The sequence below is a fragment of the Setaria italica genome, chromosome I (assembly GCF_000263155.2).
Source record: "Setaria italica strain Yugu1 chromosome I, Setaria_italica_v2.0, whole genome shotgun sequence".
Lineage (NCBI taxonomy): Eukaryota > Viridiplantae > Streptophyta > Magnoliopsida > Poales > Poaceae > Setaria > Setaria italica.
In genome coordinates, this window is record NC_028450.1 from 39212394 (window position 1) to 39234212 (window position 21819).

Here is a 21819-nt window from a genome sequence, read left to right on the forward strand (position 1 = left end):
CGTGACTCACCGATGTTGACACGTGTCCGGCCTTCGTCAAGCTTTCGATGCCTCTAAGTCTTTTGCTCCCGCTCCCGGGCCACCTACTCGACTCGCCTCTGTCCCTCTTGACTCGACCAACACCGTCTTCATCCCAATGTACTATTGCTCTTTCTTGCACCATATGGATCGCCCATGACTCTACCCGAACTCCTCGGGTCTCTCGGTCTAAACGTACTCGTGTCCACCCTTCACAGCCTTAGTTCATCGGCATGAATCTTTCACTTGACCTTCACCTCATGCCGTCAAACGCCATGTCGCATCCATCACCTGCACATCTAAACTAAGAGACACAACACACAGAATATGTTTTACACACACCACAACACAACACAACGCACACAACACACCACCTTCTGTTAGCCACTAACCGTTAGCATAATTATGCACATATGAAATATTAACTCAACCGATAAAATTTCAAATCATCAAATCAATCACTTGTCACAAATAGATCAAAGTACATTTGAACTGGTCTCTCAGACGTGCATGCCGGGGACGACATCGATGTGACGATGTGCGTGCTTCATGGTCGACGGGGAGGTAGCTGCTGCTCGTGGCGCCAGCGTGGCAGCGTCCGTCCCCTCCCCTCGTCGGGACAGGTTGTGCTGCAGCTTGAATTATCAGCGTTGTCTCGCGGTGCCGCCGTGTTTTCAGTCAGCTGCGCCTCTCTCTCTCTCTCTCTGTGTGTGTGTGTGGGGGGGGGGGGGGGTGGTGGGGGGGGGGGGATCTAGATAGGAGGCCCATGGGCTCGATTGCCTCCCAAGCGGTTCAGCCCACGAATCGATCGATAGCCATGCTCCAAAATACAACTCATTAAGCGGGCCGAGAACATACGTACTCCAAAGGAATCAGGCCTATACAATGCATTCAAAGGCCCATCGAATTTTGCATATTAAATTTCCGCGCGAAGGTCGTGACGTGCACTCCCAGCTCTCCCTCTTCTCTCCACGCACACCGCTCCCGCCTCCTGTCGCGCCACGAAGGATGCGACCTCGCCGTCTTCTATCTTCCTCCTCCTAGCAATCCGAGTCAACAAGCAAACGGGGCAATCAGTCCCCGCTCCCCGGAGATACTACAAAACATGCAGTCCCGGCACCGATCCGGCCGGCCGCCGAGGCTGACGAGCCGCAACGCCATCCGGCAGTCAGCGTACGTGCCGCGGCCGGCAGGCCTGGCGCGGTTCTCGCCGCCGCGGGACCAAACCGACGACGCGGCCGGTTCGAGTCGGGCAGATGATTCCGATTTGGAAGACGGAGGCGAGTTGGGAGCTGCGGAGGAGGTTGAGGAGGTGGAGGAAACTGGAGACGGGACTGCATTGTCGGAGGCGTCAGCTTCGAGCGTGGTCGCCGTGGCGAAGAGGAGAATCACGAGTTGGAGGAAGCTGGAGCTCGTGGGGGCCGGATCGTTCGGTAGGGTGTACAAGGCGGTGGGAGAGTAAGTCTTGTCGCGTTCTTGGTGCTTGGACTGCTTGGCTTGCCTGTTAATTGTTTGATGCAATGCTTCGTTGTCCTGTGCTGTCTGGCCGCCTGCTCTCTCTTTCTAAGTAGATGGTAATTGTTTTCTTGAGACCAGAGTAGATGGTAATTTGGGAGGATGTAATCTGCAGAAACTGCAAATGTTGTTCTTTATAATCGGCAGAAAAAAAAAGGCTTCTTTAACATTACCTTGTCAGGGGTTGATTTGTCTTTGCTGTCAAAGAAGCATCATTGATTGGTCCGGAAAGCTTAAAAAAGCAAAGCGCAAGTCAGCTGCAGCAGGTAGTCTTGTCCCTTAGCGTTTAGTAGCTGCCCGATTTTTTCCCCTTTAAATAGCTGATCAATTTGTTTATCTCTAAGCACCTAATTCGCTGGAAAAAGAAACTAAGCATGATACACCAACTGCAAGTTGTGTCAGGGCTTTCTTTGAATTAGCCCTTGTTTACTTCCCAAGTTGGGAGGTGCCAAATTGGCATTTTGCCATAAATGCGACACTGTAGCGTTTCGTTTGTATTTGTGAATTATTGTCCAAATATTGACTAATTAGGCTCAAAAGATTCGTCTCGCAAAGTACAACAAAACTGTGCAATTAGTTTTTGATTTCGTCTACATTTAGTACTCCATGCATGTACCGCAAGTTTAATGTGATGGTGAATCTTCTTTTTGCATAGTGTCAAAGTTGGGAGTTTGGAGGGAAGTAAATAAGGGGTTAATAGAGCTATTTGTTTCAGTCAGCGATGATGTGTACCACTCTTTGTTTCTGTTTGACTTCTTCTCACGGGTTTATGCTGATGATACAATATCAATTATCATTTCGCTATTTCAGGAGATCGTGCTTCTGAGCCAATTGGAGCATAAGAACATAGTACAATACTTTGGTGCCGAAAAGGTGATGTGACTGGTTTAGCCTACAACCATTTGCCTCAATATGTTCCCAATCACCTCAGCACATTTGCCTCACAAATACCTTCATTCGGAGTTATTTTCCCTTCGTTCATTTTTAAGTTTATGCGGTGTTTGGATATCAGGTGTTAAACTTTAGCACGTGTCACATCGGATATTCGGATGCTAATTAGGAGGACTAACCATGAGCTAATTATAAAACTAATTGCAGAACTCCTAGGCTAATTCGCGAGACGAATCTTTAAGACTAATTAATCCATCATTAGCAAATGGTTACTGTAGCATCACATTATCAAATCATGGACTGATTAGGCTTAATAAATTCATCTCGCGAATTAGACTCCATCTGTGCAATTAGTTTTGTAATTAGCCTATGTTTAATACTTCTAATTAGTATCCAAACATCCGATGTGACAGGTGCTAAACTTTAGCACGTGGGAGCCAAACACCCCTTTAGTTTGTACCATAAATTGTTGAGATGTATGCAAAACAATGTAGCATGACTCTGATGTGACCATGGAGTCTTATCATGTGAGTTTATTTGACCATTTATGATCTGGGTTTGCTTGCAGGAAGAAACTGTGCTCAGCATTTTCCTTGAATTTGTCAGTGAAGGTTCTTTGGTATCTGTATATGAGAAGCGTCTATTGGAAGAATCAACAGTCTCTGCATATACAAGGCAGATTCTCACTGGATTTGGCCTATCTGCATCATCATAATGTAATGCGTAGGTGATCAGATATCATTTATAGTAATTTTAGTTTCTCGCTTATTTAGATCAAATTGTATACTTTTTCTTAACTGTCAAGTCGCAAACTGAAAGATAAAAAGAAGTCAGTTTCTAATGTATGGGATTGTTATATTGCAAAAATTAGTTATGCCCAAATAACAACTCCGGTCCTGCAAAGTTACTTTGTTCTCCCAAGTGTTTGCCAATGATGTGCTGCCTGCAGTTTACCATCAAGAATACGAGATTGCGTAGTTTCATCAACATGATTAGTCTTGCTTCCTTCCTGCTGCATGAGCGTACTCACTCATCAATGCACCTATTTTACGGTGAAGTATATATTTGAATTAGTAATGGGAAAATGTATTCTGAGTGCAGAGATATTAAGTGTGCAAACGTTTTACTTGACCAAAATGGAACAGTGGAGGTTGGAGATTTTGGACTGGCAAAGCAGGTTGCTTTTTTTCTTTTTTGTCTTTCTGGTATGTTGATTATTTTAGTCGTTACTAGCTGAGCTAGTGAGATCTGAACCTGTTTAATCCAATGCTACATCAAAGTCTGGAAGCAGAAAAGGTCCTGTGCAGGAAGTGTATACTGGATGTAGGGATGCAAGCGGGTACCCAATAGTGTTTTCTGGGTCAGCTAATTAATTATGATGGTACCCAATACTGGATGTAGGGATGCAAAGGCCTGTTCGCTTCAGCTTATAAGCCGGCTGAAAAGCTGAAACGGCTGATTTGTTGTGAGAGGAAAACACTGTTTGGTGGCTGATAAGCCGGCTGAATAAGCTGAAGCGAACAGGCTGCAAGTGGGTACCCAATGTATTTTCTAGGTCAGCTAATTAATTACGATGGTATGCCACTCTAATATATTTATCCTCCCAAATTATTTACGTGGAATACCATTCTAGTTCATTTTATTAACTTTTTGGGTCGACCCAATGACCCAATATATATATAACTTGCATCCCTAACTGGATGGCTCCTGAGGTATACGAACACTCTGGAGCAGTTATGCATGATAGTAATCTACATTGAAAACTCAATGCAAATGCAGGCTGTATTTTTCCTTTCCAAAGTAGCACAATGTCAAAAATCTATACTTGGACCCTGCCTAGCCAATTGCATCGATCTGTCGCTGAACTTTCTTGCAGGAGGCTATGACTTCATGCTGACTTTTTAACAAAATTCAGGTCATACGCGGGACTCCATATGGTCGTTCTGCTGATATCTGGAGCCTCGGGTGCACTGTCCTGGAGATGTTCATACGAAGACCTCCTTATCCTGACGACAATTGGGTTAGTGGCCTAGCAAACATTCTACTTTCTTTTTCTTCGGAACATTGGTCCACAAATTGCTTTTTGTGTGCTCATGCATTCACATGGTTCAGTCTTCAGTAGTTCTCTGCCTGCGCATGCCTACAGAAATCCGTTAACTGCTCGACTTCCATGGATCAGGTATCAGCTTTCTACCAAATTGGTCGTGGTCAGCTCCCTCCGGTCCCAAGCTCATTGTCGCCGGTGGCTCGCGAGTTCATACTGAAGTGCCTCCAGGTAAACCCTGACGACCGGCCTTCTGCTGACGAGCTGCTGGGCCATCCATTCGTGGCGCTGCCGTATTCGGAACAGCATGCTGCCTGATCCTGATGAAGCTGTCACGTTCAGAATGAGGAGCTCGTTGCTTCGACGCTGTTCCTTGCTGGAAGTTTCAGAATCGTCAGGTGAGGTGAAATCTAGCTTGCTAGATTCAGTTAGGCATGGGATTTGTAAAATGGGGTTTGAGGTTTCAACGTGTAGTGTAAAACTGTACTAGTATATGTATATATATACATAGAAAGACAGACACGTGATTCGACATCCATCATTGACTATATATTTTTGTTTGACCATGACTCGGTGGAGCGACCGCGCGCTACCGGGTCTGACCTCCCACCCGACGCCCTGATCCGTTCGCCGGCGACCACCCGCGGACGCTTGAATCTTTTTTGTCTGCAGCTTCGCCGGTGCGCAGTACGGAGACGGACAGCCGCCGGCGAGACCAGCTCAGCGTCGGCGGTTGGCGCTCCACTCCAAGCGCCTGATAAGATAATACTGACCTGGAGCGCTGGCCGCTCACATCCTCCGGAGCCCTGACGCGTAGGCCATGTCAACCGGTGATGTGACCGCGACCTCTCGCCTGCCCGCCAGCGCCAGCAGCCCAGTCGCCGGCTCGCCGCTCACGACGCGAGGCGCCGTGACAAAAACACGCGCGCAAGCCGCCGACCTGGCCACTCCCACCCCCACCCCCGTGACCCCGTCACCCTCTCGCTACTCCCCAACGCAGCGACCGCACCCGCGCCGGGTCAAACGCGCGCGCGACCGCGGCACCTCCTTCCCCTTCCCCACCCCGTCCCAGGCCACAGCTCCGCGCTCGCACTAGCGCAAGCAAACCCCCCTCCTTGTCAAACCCCACTGGGCACGCGCGGACGCGTTCCGCCGTGCGCCCTGTGACCCTCCCTGGCTCTGCCCTGCCCTGCTCCCCCACACAAGGGCCAAGCCCTGCCGCCACCGCGCGCCGGAGCACGTCCCACTCCCACCCATGGAGACGCCGCAGCGGCCGAGGCCGCGCCCACGGCCGCAGCTGGCTCGCATCAACGCGATGAGGCACTCGTCGTACCCCGGGGAGGACCGAGGGCGCCGCCCGACGAGACCGCGCCGGCCGACCTCGGCGCCGAGTTCGCGTCGCAGACCAGCTTCCGCATCCGCGGCGGCCGCGGGGGTCGCGCGGAGGTCGACGACCTCTTCCGGAAGCTCGGCCTCAACGGCCCCGAGGACTTCACCATCCCGCCGGCACTCTACGCCGCCGCCATGGCGCACATCCCGAGCTCCTCCCGCAGCCGCCGCCAGTCGCTGGAGGCTTCCCTGGGGCGGGCCGCCGAGGGTGCAGCGTCGCAGGAGCTTCCGGAAATATCTGGACTGGACGCCATGGTCGCAGCGAGATTGGAGGCAGCGGTGGAGGGTGAGCAAGCTGTGTTGGCCACTCAAGTAGTCCAACGAGATGCTGTTGAAGTTTCTGCACGATCCAACGAAGGTCCTGAAGCTGAACCGGGCAGCAGAGTGATCGAATCGGAGACAGCGCAAGTTTCCAGACGAGAGGTTGCTGCCGTGGTGAAATTGGGGAATGCAGACATAGAGAAGGAGAAGGGCGATCCGGTCAAGGTGGGTCATTTGCAAGTGGAGAGAACAAAAGCGGTGGTTATGAAAGCACCAACGGAGACTACAGGTGCTCTGGTTCAAGTTGTAGCAGAGTCAACTTCTCGTGACAACATTGAGCATTGGATCTCGCCATCGCCGCACAGGAGGATTAAGAGAACCATTACGGCTTGGATCAAGGGAGAGCATCTCGGGAGTGGATCGTTTGGGTCAGTGTACGAGGCCATCAGCGAGTAAGTTTGGAACTTTGGATCTCCCTACTTCATATTCGTAATGCTGTGCTTTTGTTTATATCACAATTATTAACTAGGACAGAGAGGACAAATGGAGAACAGCTATAGTTTTGCTCTGCTGAATAGATATATTGCTAAAACTGTGGTTATAATTTGGAATAGTCGGGACCTTATGGTGCTAAATTTTGTGATCGATGTCATACTCCTCATTTTAGGCGTGCTAATGGTTGGTTGACGGTCAAACGAAAATATGATTGAGCATCAGTTTTCAGTTGACCCCGAGCTAGCGAGTCAGATCTTGTTTTTGGATTTTAGTCTATCCTGGCATTTTCGTTCGAGGAATTAAAAAAAAACTATCCTGGCTTTTTATGCAGTCTTGTGTTTCATCTGTGCTTTCATGTCATTAGGTTTCTCTATGCCAAAAATGACATAGTATTAGCTTTAGATAATCATTGTATTAGATCGTCATGCCTCCATCAATGCTTCACTGGTTGTCTGTAATTCAATTTCTTGATGTTCGCAGGCAGGCAGGCATTAGATAAGATCAGTTTGTCATTTTTTAGGAACTCCAGACTTAATGATTTTTGTATGATCCAAATCCAATGCAATCGGTTATGCTATTTAGCTTGAAAAAAGTTCAGATAATTTGGATGCGCACAATTATTTTCTACAACACACTGTTTCAAAGACTGACTTCTAACATTTCTTTTACAGTGATGGTTTTTTCTTTGCTGTCAAGGAAGTGTCGTTAATGGATCAGGGAGTCGATGCAAAACAACGCATTCTGCAGCTTGAGCATGTGAGTAATGGATTATGCGCTTGAGAATCAGTGGCGGATTTTGGGTTAGGGTGGTCCAACTTGACATAAAATTTTCATTGCAGCAAATATATCATACAATACAAGTATAGAATTCATAAAAACGCCTGATAATATATTAATAAGGTGTAAATCAACAATTATGTCTGAAAGTTACATGCATGTTGGATTTATAGATGAACAATTCTTATTTGTGTACCTTGGGCAGCTGCAAAACTTAGGGTGAGCCATGGCCCACCCAGCCACCCTGCTAGCTACACCACTGTAGAGAATGATGCCTGTTGTTCTGCTTCGAACGATACGTTTCTCAATGAACCATCTATTTTTCTTGAGTTACACTGATAATAGTCAATTATTTTTTCACTGTTTCAGGAGATATCTCTCTTGAGTCGTTTGGAGCATGAAAATATAGTACAGTATTTTGGAACAGATAAGGTACTTACCTCATTGCTTTGGTTATGCAGTTCCTTTTCAGAATATATCTATTACAAGTATACATTCTTTCTGTATTTTCTGTTGTATAATAAGATTTGCTTCATGTGGTGATTGCTCTATTGTATTCGGTTTCATGCTGTTTCTATGTCACATGCTATCTCCAAATATGGCAGCTGTCCATCATGAACATTTTTTAATGTTAAATTTGGTGGGATGAATATCTTGCAGGAAGGTGGGAAACTATATATTTTTCTTGAACTTGTTACTCAAGGATCGTTGGCAGCTTTATATCAAAAATACCATCTACAAGATTCACAAGTCTCAGCATACACAAGGCAGATTTTGAATGGTTTGCTCTATCTACATCAGCGGAATGTTCTGCACAGGTGAGAATTAGCATGCTATATCAATTTGTCATTGTCTACATTAGGTTCTTTTCTATTTTCAAGTATTTACTCATGTTCTAGCTATTGAGCATGCTCTTCTTCCCCTATGTTACCAGAGATATCAAATGTGCCAATATCCTAGTTGATGCAAGTGGACTGGTCAAATTGGCAGATTTTGGACTTGCAAAGGAGGTATTTCACTGTGACCTGAGAATCATCTATGTTCTGCATCTACATGTTGTACTGACCTTTTCTAATCTGATTTGCAAGATGTCAATTTTGAGTCAGGCAAGATCTAGCAAGGGAACTGTCTTCTGGATGGCCCCAGAGGTTAGTCTGTGCAGTTGTGTTGCTGCGCTGTTTCTACATCCTAGTGGCCCTGCATGTTGTAAAACAATCCAGAATATAAATCTAAGTAGCTCCAGTGGAGATAGCTTATAAATATCTCGGGAGTTTCAACCTTAATAATTTAAGTAGTTCAGTTACTTACTTGACAACAGCGTCTCGAGTTCGATACTTCATGAGTTGGCTTCGAAAATCAAACCAGTTAGTTGTAACTGAAAAACAACTAAAATTATGAGAATCGTGACCAAAAGAAGTGATAGGACTTCAAGCTGTTACTTTTTCGTTGTCACAAAATGTTACTTTGATAAAATTTGGTTGCAAGTTGTGACCCAATATTTTGGGCATTTTCAGGTTGCTAAGGCTAAGCCACACGGACCTCCAGCAGACATATGGAGTCTTGGCTGCACGGTTTTGGAGATGCTGACAGGCAAAGTTCCGTACCCTGATATGGAATGGGTGAGTATCTGTGCCTCCTTAGTTTTCCGCTACAGCATTAACAATTCTCTATAAGAATGATGCATGTGACTAAATTCAGAAAGAAGATCCATGGCTATCTTTTCTGATTGATGGATTTGTTTTATTTATGTTTGTGTGTGCAAGTCTCCTATGTTATATATAGTGGGGGGAAAAAGTAGTAGTCTTATTAACGATGATTCCACTGTTTTCATGAGCAAAATCATAAATGCATATGCGCAAATAGCATATCTATATTCTCTGTATTTTAGCATTTGCATATTTTATTACCATATGGTCGTCTGCTGATGGAAAATGTATAATTTCACGGTGTATGATGCAGTATTTTCTTCTGTTTTGTAGATACACGCTTTGCTTAATATTGGTAGGGGAATACCACCAGAAATTCCTAATACATTATCAGAAGATGCGCGTGATTTCATAGAGAAGTGTGTCCAAGCAAATCCAAATGACCGCCCATCTGCTGCTCAGCTATTGGAGCACCCTTTTGTGCAGAGACCGCTGCAGCATTAGCGCCTGATGTTCTCCTTTGTTGCTAACAGATTCGGTTGTACATAAGCTGGTAAGTCTTCCACCCTCCTCTTGAGCATACAAGGTTCTCTTAATAATTTGGCTGCTTTAATCGCCTCCAACTTATCAATCAAGAAAATATGTACTTGAATTTGCTAGAACTAATATTTTTTTTGAATTTTATAGATTTAATTTACATGTGGAAGTTGTTGCTGACCACGAGGATGACCCCTTGGCCTGAATTCCAAGAATGGTCCCTCAATCTGAAGGCATCCCTTGCTCACTGTACCATTTCCATGCTTCATAGTTTATGGGAGGTCTAAAATCGCTTTCAATCTGGTAAGCATACCCAGGCACTTAGAAGCAACTATGTGGATGTAACATGGGCATTCTATATTCGGTCGAAGATGGCTGATATAAGTGATCCTTTTCAAGCTTGACGAGTGTTTACACCACGCTCCTGTGGTTATTCTAGTATGATTTGCATGAAGATAAACAAAGAAAATAGCTCAAAATGCGTGTTGGTGACATCTTGCTACCACAGCTTAGTTGCACACCACCAGAGCGGCTCTTTCTATGTATGTCCCACTATCTGGCAGATGAGCAGATCCAGTGTTTCCTAGTATTTGACATTTTGGCCAAACGGGAAATCACACTCTAATATCAAAAGTGAAAGACGTGGATGCTGGCAATATAATGCAGCTGTTGCTCAACGCTCGCACATCGTATTGTCGTGTTCTGTTTCTGGACACTTCTGCGTGCTAATACAGCTCTTTTTTTTTCTTTTTCTTTTTTTTTTGCTGATGTTCAGAAAGCGTCCAGAATTAGTGTCTGTAGCCGATGCCGATCATATATGTCCAAGTGCAACATAAAAGCAACATGGATTTGCCTATATTGGTTGAGTTCATCAAATTCTAATCAAATATAATGAAATCAACTGTTCTACCAGTGTGCTGTACATGTTGAATCCCTTCGTTGTGACGATGGGCAATCACAATGGCCTGATAAAGCTGCATACACTGAGCTACAATACAACACATTTTACTGATCTAGAACATATGTTCTAACGCTTTTTACACACAGAATACTACTCCACAGGCAAAATGATGAACCCTGTCCCTGCGGTGCTACCTGCAGAAGCATTGCAGCTTCCACATTCTTGCAGTTCTCAGCAGCTTAATCCCCCACGAAGCAGCTGCCTCCATGCTCATCATAGCCATACCTCGCCATCTCGTGCCTGAGCAACCCAAGCATCTCGCCGATCGACTCGGCCTGCAGATGAGACCGATCGCCGGACACGAACTCGTGCACGTCGCCGTCGACCTCCACGGCGCTGTACCCTGGCCGTTTCTTCAGCCCGCGCGCCTTCATCAGGCTCCGGACCTTCCCGGCGCCGTCCCACTTCCCCACAGCCGCGTAGATGTTGGACAGCAACACGTAGTTGGCATCGCCACCGGGGTCCAGCTCGAGGAGGTGCTGCATCAGCTGCTCGGCCATGTCCAGGTCCCCGTGCATCCGGCAGCCCGCGAGGAGCGCCCCGAGCACCACCTCATTGGGTCGCATCGGCATGGTCTCCACCACGCGCAACGCCTCGTCGAGCCGCCCGGCACGGCCAAGCAGGTCGACCACGCACCCGTAGTGCTCCATCCGCGAGGCGACGCCGTGTTCCGTCGTCATAAGGTCGTAGTACCTCAGCCCCTGGTCAGTGAGGCCGGCGTGGCTGCAGGCCGTGAGCACGCCAGTGAGCGTCACTGCGTCCGGCTTGAACCCCTGCCTCTGCATCTCCTCGAAGAGCTCGATCGCGTCGGTGCATCGGCCATTGGCTGCGAACCCGACGATCATTGAGTTCCAAGAAACCACCGTCCGCTTCCTCATGGAGCGGAACACCTGCGCCGCGAGCTCCACCTGCCCGCACCGCGCGTACATGTCGATCAGCGAGTTGGCGACGCGGACATTGCGCTCCAGCCCCTGCCTGACCACGAGCCGGTGCACCCACATCCCGAGCCCGAGCGCGCCGACCTCGGCGCACGCGGAGACAACAGCTATCAACGTGACGTAGTCCGGCTCGACGCCGTTCAGCAGCATGGCGCGGAAGCAGTCGATGGCATCGTCGTGGCGCCCGTTCTTGACGCACCCGTCAATGAGCGCCGTCCAGGAGACCTTATCCGGTTCGGGCATTCCGTCGAACACCTCGAACGCGGCGTCCACGAGGCCGTTGCGCATGAGCCCGGAGATCATGGTGTTGTAGGTGACGATGGAGCGGACGGGCATTGAGTCGAACAGCTGGAGCGCGACGTGCGGGAGGCGGGACGAGAGGTAGAACCGCGCGAGGCAGGTGGAGAGGAGGAGGTGGGCAGGGAAGAGCTTGAGCGCATGGGCGTGGAGCGAGAGCGCCAAGGGGCGGGCGAGCGGGGAGGACGGGGAGCCGGCGCAGGCGGAGAGGACGGTGAGGAGCGTGACGTCGTTGGGCGCCGGCGCGGCAGGGGATGACAGCATGGCGGAGAGCGCCGCGGCCGCCGCCGGCAGGTCGCCCTGCCGCGCCGCGCGCGCGATGGCGGACGTCCAGGAGACGACGTCCCGCGGCGCGCGGCGGCGCGCGGGCGGGGGATTTGCGGTGGGCCGTGGAGGTGTGGGGAGGGCGAGAGACGGAGCGGCGGCCACCGCCATGAGCTTCTGGCTGAGAAGCGTCCGGCTGGCACGCCAAGCCTTTGCTCAGGGTCTTGCTAATGTTTGGGGGCATTTTGGCGGTAATTCCACTACTAAAAAGATCGCTTCAGTCAAACACACCCTTGATTAAGTGATTTTTTGAACATAAAATGGTTTAGTTTAGTACATGTCAGAATGCTAATGAATTCTATTTGCAGTACGCATTTATAACCTTATAAAACTATATTGCTGTGAAAGCATTCTCAAGAGAATTTAAGCATCCATAAAACTAATGTGGGACGCAGTAAAAGTACTTTGACAGCTCCTTTCTTAACGCCACTAGTTCCGAATGAGAACATTGCACAAACATAAGCAAGTTCCATTAAAGAACTGGTCACACAATTGATCAACGTCGCGGCAGATATAAATCTTTACAGATTTACATCATTGTACATCACTGTTCTACGCACAACAAATGATGTATGCAAATAAAAAGAAATGACACGTTGAGCTGGCAAGCTTCCCTTCACAACATGCATGCACGCGAGAAACTATTTACAGGGCTTACGGAGAAGGGAAGGAAAGGGAAACCTACAGATTCCAGTCGCTGAGGGCAATGTCCTTGCACAAAAGGGCCACAAAAAGAGGCAATGAAATTGCAGGCTTATTAGGTTATGTTATAATTCAAGCTTGCCTGGTGAGAAGAAGTTACATAGCGAAATGATGTATCTTGCTCTTGATATCAGTGGCGATGCACAAAGGAGCACAACTTCCACAACCTGATCCATCTGATATCTCACTACAAGGCAAGAACAGAGGTTTAAGCATGAAAGCTTTCCTCCTTGCTGTCCTGAAATCCAATTCATATGTATTTCACTTGGATAACAGTGGGCAAAACCACTCCACCTTCATAAAATAGGTTTGAGCTTACAAAATATCTATTGCCCAGGTTGCCTATCATGCCAGTAACCACAACCAATCTCAATAGTCAATCCTCAATGTTACTTCCACTGAGTATGGACTTTATGTATTGAATTGCAGGTTCTATCCAGTCTGACAGAGGTGCGAATGGCAGCAAACCAGCCGAGCATGGCAGAATAAGTGTCAGCAAAACATAAAATGTGTATCGGCGAGCCCAATACGGTAGACGAACAGCCTTGGTCCTGTCAGTAACACAAATAGGACCATTGAGCATGCAATGTAAACGAGATGGCCAGGTGTTTCCAAGTAAATGGATGAAGCAAATGGCCTCCCAGAATACAAGCCATACATTTCCATCCCCACCCAGTGTGTCCACACATTTCCTTCCAAACCAACCACAAACAACTCCCAATAACATACCGTTGAACGTTATTGGCATATTTGGTCCAGTCATTGCAGAACGCTGGAATATCAACCAAGCGATTAATAGGATCATCAAAAGTCCAAATGATATCCTCGCCGATGCTATTAAATTGCATCTGAAATTCAGAAAATTCGAGTTGAAAGCTGACACTGAACTTGGCATCCACCAAGATGTATACTCCTGCAAGAAAAGGGGGCACATTGATATGAGCTTCTCGTCAATGGCATTTGCTAGCATCTAATTTATAACGAAATATTGTGGCACATACCCTTGAAGCGGCTGCACAAGCTGAAGTAACAGCAGTTATCCGCTGGTACGAGTAAATATATGTTCCATATCCAAAACATACAGACATGAGTACCACAGCAGTAAGAAGCATATCTATAAGCTTCCTGAGAAGTTCTGCTTGTCTTGTATCCTCCATTTGAGTCTCGAGTTTCTCCACTTTGAAAGAGACTTTCTGAAATCCCAAACGAATTTCAACCTTTTTTAACTCGTTTGCATCGGAGCTGAGAGCTAACTGAGATTTCCTCAACTCCAATTCTCTCAATTTAAGTCCTATATCAAGTTCCTTGAGCTCATTTGAACGAGCTTGCTCATTGACAGATCTCTCGAATACACTAAGAACACACTGATCAATTCCTGGAGCAGATCTAGTATGAGTAAGGTGGGCCAGCTGATGATTGACACCAGCATGAAGAATAATCTGATTATCCATGGAGCTCAAGGGTGTATCTTTCTGGACATCATGTATCCAACTTTGTGAATCACCACCACTCAACTTGATTTCAGGTACAGAATTACCACCTTTGTAAAAACATTGAGGCATATCTTGTTCATAGGCAGGGGTCTCACTGATAAGGTGAAGGGTTCTCAATGTACTACCAAATGATTTCTCAAAGTTTCTAATGAAAATCTCGAATCTGTCACCATAAATCTACAGCACAACAGAAGTCAGATATAGGAAGCTCACGGGAAGTGGAAAAGGAGATGTGAACAAGAACTGGCCTGCTCGTACATTTGTTAAGGACTCCTTCACAGCTGAGGTACACATCTGCATCCAGATTTGGTGTGAGGATATCCATGGTTTTGTACCAATCAAACATAATCACTTACAGAAAGATTAAAGACAACACGTGTACTACCTTTGAGAGGACATGAGGCTGTAAACTTCCTCCAGAACCACTGCATCTATTCAGAACCTGCAATAGATTCACTAAATCATTTTTGGTAATTACAACATTTAAGTTATTGATAGAATGTGATAGTAGCAAACATGTGGGCACGCCCTATGAAATAGGATATGGGATGATGATGCTCGGACATTCAAAATGACAGAATTTTTACAGGAAAGAATCGTGGTTAACCACAGGATGTGCCAAGCCCCAAAAAAAAATTGCTATGAAGGATAGCATTTAAAATTGAAGATTTCCCAGTGCCCCCTTTGGTTATCCATCCCATAATTATATATCGAGCTTCACAGGGTACATTCAAGTTTGATGAAATTATATATCCATCCCCTTTGGTTACCCAAACAGAACTACCAAATCTCAAACAACGTTTGATCGCGAGAGAGCACAAACTCTGGAGTCCAAAAACACACCAAATTTAGTTTCAGGCCAGTAGTCCGTGCAGCCTCACTATTCCTAATCTAATGCCCACCCAAAGATGGCACGAACAAGCAAGACCGCAGTCCGCACGAGGATCGTGAGAATTGAATCTTTGGGTCGCCGGGCAAACAAAAGGAGAAAGAGGCCAAGAACCCCGCTCACCTGGGCAAGCACCGCCGCGAAGGACATCCCGAGAGGCAGCGCGAGCTCCTGCACGACGCCGTCACCGGCGCTGCCCTTATTGCTTCCCCTGTCGGCCAGCCGCCGCCGCCGCCGCCGCAGGTGCACCCCCTTGTTCAGCCGAAACCGGGACTCCGAGACGCCGTACGACGAGGCGGACGACGCCGACGAGGAGGACGCCCCGCCGGCCTCCGACGAGCCGCCCGAGACGGCGGCGGCATGGGCCCCTCCGTCCATACGGGAAGGGGCCCGCTGGGCAGCGAGAGGGGAGTAGGGTTTATTCGCTCGAGCCGCGCGCGGAGCACGGCGCGATTGCGTTTGTTTTGTTGTTGGTGCCGCGCCCGCGTTTGTTTCACGGGCCGTCTCTTAACGGGAGGGTATGTCTCCGGGTAATATGAAAGGGAAGCGGTCAAGCGGAGATGCGAACGCGATGGCGTCATAATGAGGCTAAGTTAGCCGTTAAGCAATCGCAAAAGGAAATCCTGCTGAACTTGCGCGTGTAAACTCCTGCAGTCCTTGCTGTCATGTCATATATCTAACGTCCCGTTGGGCGTGGGATTCATGCCCTTCCTTTGCCCTTTCCTTGACGATCTCAATCGATGATGTCTATCTCTAAGCACGTTCCGTTAGGTGTGGAATTATACCCTTTCTCGTGATCCTTTGATTTGACGATATCAATTGATGATGAAAGGTTCTACGTTGTTTCCCGGATACATTGATGAAAATTTAGCAGCTGAATCGCACGGTAATTTTGGACATTGTGCATGATTATATAGGCCGCTTCAAAATGAAACATTAGATGGGCCGAACCTACATCTACCGCCTCCGCTGCCCCGCTCGCCTAGCCACAAAACGGACATCATGTAAGCCCGGCCCGGTGCAGAAACCCGTCATCGGGTCGCGACTCGTGTTGACCGTCCTCGGCTTGGTGGCGGTAGGCGTGGTACCGTGGCTCCTGTGCGCTCTTCAAGTTGGATGCGCCAGCGGCTCTTCAGTGTCTCTTCTTAGTCACGTACTCGAGCTTATTAGAACGGGAATATTTTTGGAAGACCTTAGATCATCTACAACATCATATGTAAAATTGGTGACCTAAGGTTTACAGAAAATTTTTGTACTCCTCTCCAATAGCATACCTAAACTTGAATGCCTATAAAGCTTTCTGGAAATACTCATAGGTTCTAGGGGTTTTATGTAAAAAGGCCCAGACACAGAAAACCCACCGAAAATTACATGTTTTAAAGAAAGTCTTTTTGCAAAAGGTCAAGTCCACGGCAAAATTCCCCTTCTTCTTCTTGCTGGATCCCCCACGGCCCTACACCATTGTTCTTCCTCCGCGGTCCGCGCTTTCTCGCGCTCGCCTCTTCCTCCCCTCCCCGCGTCTGCCCCCCGAATTGATGCCGGCTATGCTCCTCCGCTGCTCTCTACTTGAATCAGCGCCAGCCCCTGCTCCTTCTTCGTGAATCGACGAGCCGCACCACCTCGAATTGATGCTGGCCCTGCTCCTCCGCGAATCAATGCTAGCCCTGCTCCTCCGCAAGCACCCTCACTCCGGCCTTCTGCTCCCATCTCCCGCCGCCCTCTGCTCCCATCCCTCGCCGCCCTCTACTCCTATGGCGGAACCGTCCAAATTAACCTGACTAAAATGCACTTAAGTTGCTTGACACGCGATCATGCACTTTAAGCAAGTCAACTTGGTCGTCCGTCAGATTTCATCCAATAAATCACTTACTCAGGATCGAGAAGCGTTGCTCATACGCAGGTGAGTGTGTACAGAGATTACAACATTCCCATCACAGTAACATAGTTCAACAATTTATTACACCAGAGTTTTTGAAATTCAAATAGAGTTTGCAAGGTTGTAAACAACAAAGAAGTAAAGCATGCGGAAGCTAAACGTCGATACACAATACCATGGCGAAGCCAATCATGATATCAATGACCCCTGTCCTTGTTGTCCGAGGAGGGATCCCACTCGACTGTCCAACCCGGAGGGAGCTGGTAGGCCAAGTGGCGCTAGCAGCCAAACTATCGACAATACCTGAAAAGTTATGCCACAAGCAAGGCTGAGCAACTAATACTCAGCAAGATTGACCCGACAGGTGATAACTACTTCACCGACTCCTAGACATGCAAGGTTTTTTGGCTGTGGGTTTGTTTTTGCCAAAATCGACTAGAGTTGGTCCTTACTTTCACATTTTAGCTCAAGTTCTAAGTTCATTAACCAGTCTAAATTAGCAACTTACACTAAGCAAGCATAGTTTCCAAACAAATAAAGACAAGCATCAAGATTAATATCATCATCATGTTCCATCTTTACTCAGTGTGGAATAACGATCAAGCAGTCCCAAACTGTGAGAGGCAAATGAATCGATTCGAATTTATTAACCATGCATGGCAAACCTAATCCCACAACATCAGCGCACCATGAAGGGTCGCTTCACTTGTCAGTCGTCCCCATCGATCCCTTAGGCACGTGTCAGGTCCAAACTTCCTTTGGCATGCAATGCTCCATAGTCCCGGCTTCTGCCGTACTATGACCGTACTTGCACCCACATGATGCACCATGGGAACGACGTTCCAAGGACAGCAGGAATGTAAGCCACGCTCTAGTTGAATCAGGTACTAGGCTTCCCTATCCCATACTAGATATGAGATTAGTACTTTCAAATACTTGATCACGAACGCCGATACGTTTCGACCTTAGCAAGTTCATTACTAGACAGACGGGGCAAACCACCACATTGGAACCATTCCAGTCCCGTCCGTCATCCTTATAGTTGTAGCATGAGTAAACAACAGCTCCTATAACTCGCGAGTGACAGGCAATCACTCGACTTTTATCGAGTCCTATTAAGCACAACAACTATGCAACTTTAGCAACTAGTGTTCAGATCAAGGTACTAAGTTCATGCATCTAAGGTTTCAATCAACTCCTACAAACATAAATGCACAATCATAAGCATCAACATATTGCATAATTTAAAACAGGAAAGCATGCACCGGGGCTTGCCTTCAGGTTCAGAGAAAGTTAGCGGGTCTTCGGGGTCTTGATCTAGCTCAGGCCCAACTTCCGCATGATGTAGTTCTGTGGTGGGTTCCTCTTCTAGCATAGTGTGGAGCTCGTAGGTTGCATCGGCGATATTAGTTTCTACACGACATGCACATGCAGAAAGTTTAAATTTTCCATGCTTTCGTACGAAGGATGCAAGACATGACTTATTGCTGAAATGAAAGTTGCATTCTGACCACATTCACCTAAACAAGGTTCTAAACTTTCATTATCTTAATGAAGTAAGGTGTGTTATGGTTTAAACTCAGGGTTGACTTTGATGGTGATTGTGTACATATAAGATTCTTACAACTTAAAGTTTCATAAGGAAAGTGGGGGTTGCTTTTAGGGTTATTCGGGGTTCATTTGGAAAGTCATTTATTTCTGAATGCTTACCTCTTCCAAAAATTACCAATTAAGTTTACTAGGACTTAACATTTTCTTTATTCATTTAAACCGATTCCTCATCCAAAATTTATTTCCACAATCAAACAGTAACACATGACACTGAGAAATTAGTAGTACCTCACTCATGTCATCAATGAGTTACTGTAAAAATTTGGGATCCATTGGATTAGTACAAAAAGAATTAAAATTGCTTCATTATCCAAAGGTAGCATGCACTTCACCATTTTTATCTCAAAACCTACACTGATTCTGAGGGTGAAACTTTAATAGGGGGTTGAAGGCGTGTTACAGAGACTTTGATGAATTTTTCATAATTTTTAGTGAAGGACAACTATTTCCCATATATTAATCCTATTTCTTTTTCTCTAAAAGGAAAACTGGATTTCTTACTGTTTTTGACCAGGTTCTAAACTTTTCCTACAAACTACACTTCACCACTGACCTATTCCAATTAGTTTCACATTTTTATCGCCTCTGGATTAAAACCTATGCGAAAAGAAAGGCCTACGTGCAGATTTCAATTAATAAACTAAAATAGTGACTTAAAAGTCTATGCTAGACTCCTAACCATTTTTCTAAGTTTCTACTCTGTGAAACATACACCAGAGAGTTGGATTTACCTTTTTATCATTTCTCTTTTATTTACTATGATTTAAATGGCCTAGATAAGAAATAAAACATACAACAATATTTCTAACAGTAACATGTGCAAGATCATTTTTATATGAAACTAGACAGTTCACTGAGCCCAACAAAATTTATTTGGCATTTTTCTGAGTTTTCTACGATTTATGAGGCAAACTTGCGATCTAACCCTCACGTCTAAGGTTTAATCACGCAGGGATCCCTGGTTCTTGCGCTAAGGCCCCTAGAAAAAAGGTGGGGGATGCAGGGAGGCCCTTGCGGGGGCCGGTGGCGAGCTCGACTCGATTCCGGCGAGTCCCGGGGTTAATCGAGGGCAAGTACAAGCGGGGGAGGCGCGGGAGCTCACCAGGAAGCGATTGGCGGCGGTTGGGGTGTCGGAGGGAGCTCGGTGGAGGTGGAACGGCTTGGGGATAGGGAGCGACTTCAACGGCGGAGTCCCGGTGGAGTTCCGGCGACAGCGAGGCTCCGGGAGGGCAACAAGCTGCTCGAGTAGGAGCGCGTGGTGGTGGCGGAGCTGGTGGTGGAGGTGGCGAGGTGCGGGGAGTGGCGGAGATGGGGGCTCCACGGGAGGGTGGCTCGACGGCGTGAAGCAGAAAGCAGAGCAGAGGCAAGCTCGGGTGCAGGGAGCTTCAGGCGGTGCATTGGTGCTATTTATAGCCGCGGGGAGGGAGCGGGGGAGTGAGGCGAGGCTTCGGGTGTGGGTGGATAAGACCGGAGGGGCACCGGTGGTGCGACTGGTGTGCGGGGAATGGGCGGAGGGCGCGGAAGCTCCGGGATAGGATCCTTTGGCGGTTGGGCGCGATGATTGCGAGCGCGGAGAAGCGGCTTTGCCGGGTGGAGGGATTGGCGAGTCGGGCACCGTCGAGTTGCTGTTGTGGTGGCGCATTGGGCGGAGGCGCGGAGCCAGCGGGCGGCGGCGGTGCGGCGCAAGCGGAGGGGCGGCGCTCGGCGCGCGGTTGGGTGGAGGAGATTGAGCGCATGTGGGAGGGATAGGCGCGCCGCTTGATTGGGTAGCCGGAGCTCGCCGTCCTGTCGAGTCTGGTCGGGGGTTGGCTGGCGGCGAGTAGAGGCCACGTGGCGGGTGGTGCACGGGCGAACGTGCGGGCGCGTTCTGGGCGCGCGCTGGGGCGGGTGCGCCTCGGGCAGGCCAAAAGGGCCGGGTTTGGGTTGCTCAAAACTTTTCAAAAGACCTCGTGAAACTCCAAAAGTAAAACATGTAGCCCTAGTGTCTAGCTCAAAGTTTTACAAAAAGAGTTTTCTCAAAAACAAAACGGATTTGAAGTTACTAGGCTCAAAAGTCAGCGGGAATGCGCTCCTCTCGGACTTGGGCGTTTCAGCAGTTTGGCTGATTTTTAGAAATTTTGGCCGGTTTCAATGTAACTTTTGAGGGGTTTGGGATTCGAGTTAGGAAAGGATGTTATTTAAGGAATTGTTCCTTGGTCTTAGTACTTCAACTTCTATTAGGGACTTTTCTCAAGTTCAGTTCAACTTTGAGGAGGAACGGGCTTGCCAAGATGCACGCTCTGGACGTTCTACCAGACTTAGCGCAGAAATGCATTTGTGTTGGTTTGACTGTTTGAAGTGACTTTGACCGAGCTTTTGAACATGTTTGGTTGTGAATTAGACTTAGGTCAGTATAACAAAGTTGTAACACACTCACAGCACTGCACGCTCTGGACGTTCTACCAGACTTAGCGCAGAAATGCATTTGTGCTGGTTTGACTATTTGAAGTGACTTTGACCGAGCTTTTGAATAGGTTTGGTTGTGAATTAGACTTAGGTCAGTATAACAAAGTTGTAACACACTCACAGCACTACAACTTCTATTTGGGGTCTGACTCAAGTTTAGATATAGAATTGTAAGATAACAGGTTGCAAAGTTGAGAAAAAACATGAATTCCAGGACTTAGGTCATTTGCAGGATTTTGATGTACTCCTGATTCGATTCTTATTTTTGACCTTCTCCCACTCCAAATTAGCCAAGGTGCTATTAGTAAAAGTTGTTTGAAATTTAAATTTTTACAACTCCTATTTGGGCAAAATTTCAAGTTTGTATATAAAATCTCAAGTTTCCTATTTAACTCCAAAAAGAGCTTTTTAGGGGCAATTTGGACATTTCACTTCCTCTACTTAGTGACTACTGACTTTCTTAAGTTTAACTACACCTAATTAAGGTAGAGTTGTTACAACTCCCTCCCCTCATCGGTCCGGACGGCCGCTTCCTCCACCGCATCGGCGACGACCGCGGCGGCCTCCCCACCTCGCCATCCGAAGGCGGCTGCAAGCGCGAGGGCGTCCGCAAATGCACCGGAGCTAGCCGCAAGCCTTCGTGGTTGTGCCTTTGTGCAGGCGATGTGGTCAGCGACGGGTTCCGGCGAGGTGCCGACGGCTGGAGCTGA

The 21819-nt window shown here is 47.5% G+C and overlaps 3 protein-coding genes and 1 pseudogene across 3 annotated transcripts; 2 read left to right on the top strand and 2 right to left on the bottom strand.

The window, feature by feature from the left end:
* The first annotated feature begins 1027 nt into the window (after positions 1-1027).
* On the top strand, positions 1028-3265 carry LOC101776950 (annotated as a pseudogene).
* Positions 3266-5506: 2241 nt separating this feature from the next.
* LOC101753559 (protein kinase byr2-like) lies at positions 5507-10231 on the top strand. The gene is given in 10 exon segments (XM_012842584.2): positions 5507-5819; positions 5822-6570; positions 7285-7369; positions 7760-7822; positions 8051-8208; positions 8325-8400; positions 8479-8538; positions 8905-9009; positions 9370-9589; positions 9724-10231. Coding segments are annotated over 9 exon segments (1563 nt in total). The 5' UTR covers positions 5507-5723; the 3' UTR covers positions 9541-9589; positions 9724-10231.
* A 200-nt stretch (positions 10232-10431) lies between these two features.
* On the bottom strand, positions 10432-12467 carry LOC101753153 (pentatricopeptide repeat-containing protein At1g05750, chloroplastic). The gene has a single exon (XM_004953996.3). It carries the CDS (start codon positions 12202-12204, stop codon positions 10714-10716), a length of 1491 nt encoding a protein of 496 aa, XP_004954053.3. The 5' UTR covers positions 12205-12467; the 3' UTR covers positions 10432-10713.
* Positions 12468-12565: 98 nt separating this feature from the next.
* Positions 12566-15662, bottom strand: LOC101752742 (protein CPR-5). Its single transcript, XM_004953995.3, has 5 exons — positions 15301-15662; positions 14674-14730; positions 14547-14582; positions 13797-14465; positions 12566-13708 (listed from the first exon to the last, which is right to left on the bottom strand). Exons 1-5 carry the CDS (start codon positions 15553-15555, stop codon positions 13172-13174), a joined length of 1554 nt encoding a protein of 517 aa, XP_004954052.1. The 5' UTR covers positions 15556-15662; the 3' UTR covers positions 12566-13171.
* Between the last annotated feature and the right edge of the window lie 6157 nt (positions 15663-21819).